General features: G+C 41.5%; 1 protein-coding gene across 1 annotated transcript in view; it reads right to left on the reverse strand.

Moving 5' to 3' along the window:
• Positions 1-236: 236 nt before the first annotated feature.
• LOC106523102 (neurexophilin-1) overlaps positions 237-3,404 on the reverse strand; it is a 12,267-nt gene continuing 9,099 nt past the window's right edge. The window contains exon 2 of the mRNA XM_014016413.1: positions 237-2,078. Within this exon, the coding sequence (XP_013871867.1) occupies positions 1,287-2,078 (792 nt within the window). The 3' untranslated portion in view covers positions 237-1,286. The remainder of the gene's footprint in view (positions 2,079-3,404) is intronic.

Consider the following 3,404-nt stretch of genomic DNA (forward strand, 5'->3'; position numbering starts at 1 on the left):
CCTTAATGTACCTTGGTATCTTTGTCAACTAATAAACTATATATTACTTTGGTAATTACATGACATTAATTACGTTGTGGATTCTATCGTATATTGTCAGATATTTCCTTTCATTATGTTACCAAACAAAACTACCCTAAAACATGTTTTGCCATTACTTGGCACTGAATAAATAATTTACTTTTGATTTGTTTTGCAGGACACTAGTTAATACACTTTTCACCACCAACTACTCATCACGTAGCAGCAGCTGAATTTTATTACACGGAGCTTGCTACAAGTCACAGGAATAAAAGCAACATTTAAATATCTGAAAATGAAATGCATCACTGAGAAAGGAGCAGATTTAGAGCACAGATATGTTTGATTATTTTTAAAGCGCTGCACAGAAAATGATCTTCTGTATCTCCTTCATCTCACATGTCTTGTGCGACTTTTATTTATTTATTTATTTATTTATTTATTTATTACAACATTTACTTGCCCGTGTTTGATCTGTTGGGAGCTCTCCAGTGGTGTCACCCAGTGTGGCTTTTAAAACTTCCAACACACAACACAGAATTAAAATAGAAACACTTTTTTCTTCTTCTTCTCTTTGCTGTCAAAGTTGCGATTTGATGAAGATTACTTTTGACAGCTGTGATAACATGACAATATAAACGGGCGTTATTTAGCTGTTTGCCACGTTGGGTTCATGCATGACCATGGATGAGAGTCCAAATACAATATCAGAGATGTATATTCACTCTAACAAACCACACTGCGGAAAACAAATCCACTCAAAATATGTTTGCGTTTTCCATTACGCCCTCTAATGCATACTGACAGATTCTTCTTATTTGCATTGACATTTACTTGTTTGCAAAGATTACCAGAGACTGAATGAAGAGGACACAAAGCATGATTGAGACGGAAACACACCATCAACGTAAACAAGTAAATTAGCTGGAGAAAACATTAATAAAACTGTTTTCGATTCTTTGTGTGAAGTCCACAATATTTACATAAATACAATCAGCATATTTTCACAGTTGGCTTGAGAGTTTCCTTTCGATGTAAGCAGCTATGCATATAATTAAGCCTATAAATGCTTCCCAAAACGCTCTCATAATGACCTCCGGTTGGGTCGGCTCATCAGAGCAGTGTTGGTCTTRTGACGAGGATATGTTAGTTGTAATAATGCCTGTCAACATGTCAAGTTGGACTCCATTTTCTTTTGAATATTCTCACACTGCTCAGGGCTCAGCAGCCTGTGCCTTTGTCCTGCTTCCTGTAGGCTCACGTGATCACCCAGTGGGAAGGTAGGGGGTGTCGCTGTGGTAGTTGTAGTCGGGACAGACCTTCTGCACCAGCTTGTAGTCGGTGCTGTAGAAGGTGATGAAGATGCAGATGACCTTGAAGGGCTTGGAGCACAGCCAGGACACGTGGCTCTGCGTCTGCTCCTGGGGGCAGCTCTGCGAGGGGTCGTGTGCGCACAGCGAGTTCCTGGTGCCCTTCTCCACCTTCTCGTACTCCACCCTGCAGTTGAACAGCTTGGTTTCCTTGGTCTCCAGAGCCGTCTGCTGCTGCTGGTGATGGTGGTGGAAGTGCTGGTGCTGCTGGTGGACTTGGAACTCCACGGCCTTTGTCGGGGGCACAAGCCCCACKGAAACGTTGCCCTGGCCAGTTGAGTTGTGCCGGAAGTAGACGCTGAAGGTGCCGTTGCCRTGATCCACGATCTTACCGGTGATGAGGAGGTTGAGCTTCACCGTTTTGATGTTGGAATGGAAATCGCCCCAGCCAAACATCTTCTTAAACTTCCCGGTCTTGACGATGGGCCTCCTTTTTGTCCTGGTTCGGGGATCGTGGTGGGMTGAGGTGTTGTACAGCCAGTTCCACTGTTCCTGTTTTGAGTACGAGTCCATCTCATCATAGCCCAGATCCACAGAGGTGAAGTTCTCCTTGGGGTAGAGGCTTTGGGACAGCAGACGGCTGATGGAGACGGCTTTGCTGCTTTCAGTCCAGTAGGTCTTTGTTTTGGATTTTGAGCTTTGTCTGAAGTCTGAACCTCCTGAATGAACTGAGTCAGCACTGGTAGCCTGGAAATACAAACAACATTACTGTTGGTTAAAATCCTTCACTGAAGAGTACACTGGTTTCACATAAAGGGGTTAGACAATGAAAGTGAAACTGCTGGTTTTAGACCATAACATCCCTTTCAGACAGCTTCCTCTTGCGTCCACAGTTAATCCTGTTGGATGTGGTTGGTCCTTCTTGGTGGTATGCTGACATTACCCTGGATGCTGTGGCTCTTGATACATCACAAAGACTTGCTGTCTTGGTCACAGATGCTCCAGCAAGACGTGCAACAACAATTTGTCCTCTTTTGAACTCTGTTATGTCACCCATAATGTTGCTTGCATTGCAATATTTTGAGCAAAACTGTGCTCTTACCTGCTAATTAAACCTTCACTCCGCTCTTACTGGTGCAATGTGCAGTTAATGAAGATTGGCCACCATTGGTCCAATTTAGCCCTGAAACATCCTACACTAAAATGACATGTGTTTCAGTTTCACTGTCCAACCCCTGTTTTTCTTTTTTTAAGCGTTCTTGTAAAGTTGAACATTTAAGAACCTTTTTTATTTTGGTTAATAGTAAGGAAATGTTAAAAAGAAATGTATAGGTCACCCTCTTTTTCAGTCACAACCAGTAGCCAGGAAAGACAAATATGGACTCAGCAGTGGAACAAAAATATTAATATAATTAGATTTTTGTCTGTCAAATATGATAGAAAGAAAAACAGTTATGCTGCTTTTTTTATTTCTCACAGTCATAGCTTTAATTTGAATTMTGTTATGCCTATTTGATATGCTGTAACCAATACATTTCAACAATAACTTTCTTGTAAYAAGTTCCTTTTTTTGTCTTTTAATAAGTTCCTAAAAACAAAAAACGGTAAGACCTCGTTTTGGAGAGTTTGTTGGGCATCACCTTATTCAGCATGATAAAACAACAACAACAAATAAAAAAAGATTCTTTATTCATACACAAATATTACTTGCAGAATGTTGATTTGCRTGTTTAGTTAAATTTTTTCAGCCCAGTTGGGATCAGTTCCAAACCTCAGGGTTATTATTGAGTAGTCTGCACTTTTTGGTCTTTTTCAGTTGGCTTGAGTGRGCGCGTCCATACCATAGACTAAAACAGTGGTGTYCAAAKTGAGTCCYCAAGGGCTGGTGTCCTGCATGTTTTAGGAGCTGGCTTGGTTCAACACAGCTGAACCYAAGGAGTGCCTGATTAGTAGACCTCTGCAGACCTTGATGGCATACTGAGAAGGTCTACTAATTAAGCACTACTTAGAACCAGAGCAGCTCCTAAAACATGCAGGACACCGGCCCTTGAGGACTGACTCTGGACACCACTG

Source organism: Austrofundulus limnaeus, unplaced genomic scaffold (genome assembly GCF_001266775.1).
Source record: "Austrofundulus limnaeus strain Quisiro unplaced genomic scaffold, Austrofundulus_limnaeus-1.0 Scaffold144, whole genome shotgun sequence".
Lineage (NCBI taxonomy): Eukaryota > Metazoa > Chordata > Actinopteri > Cyprinodontiformes > Rivulidae > Austrofundulus > Austrofundulus limnaeus.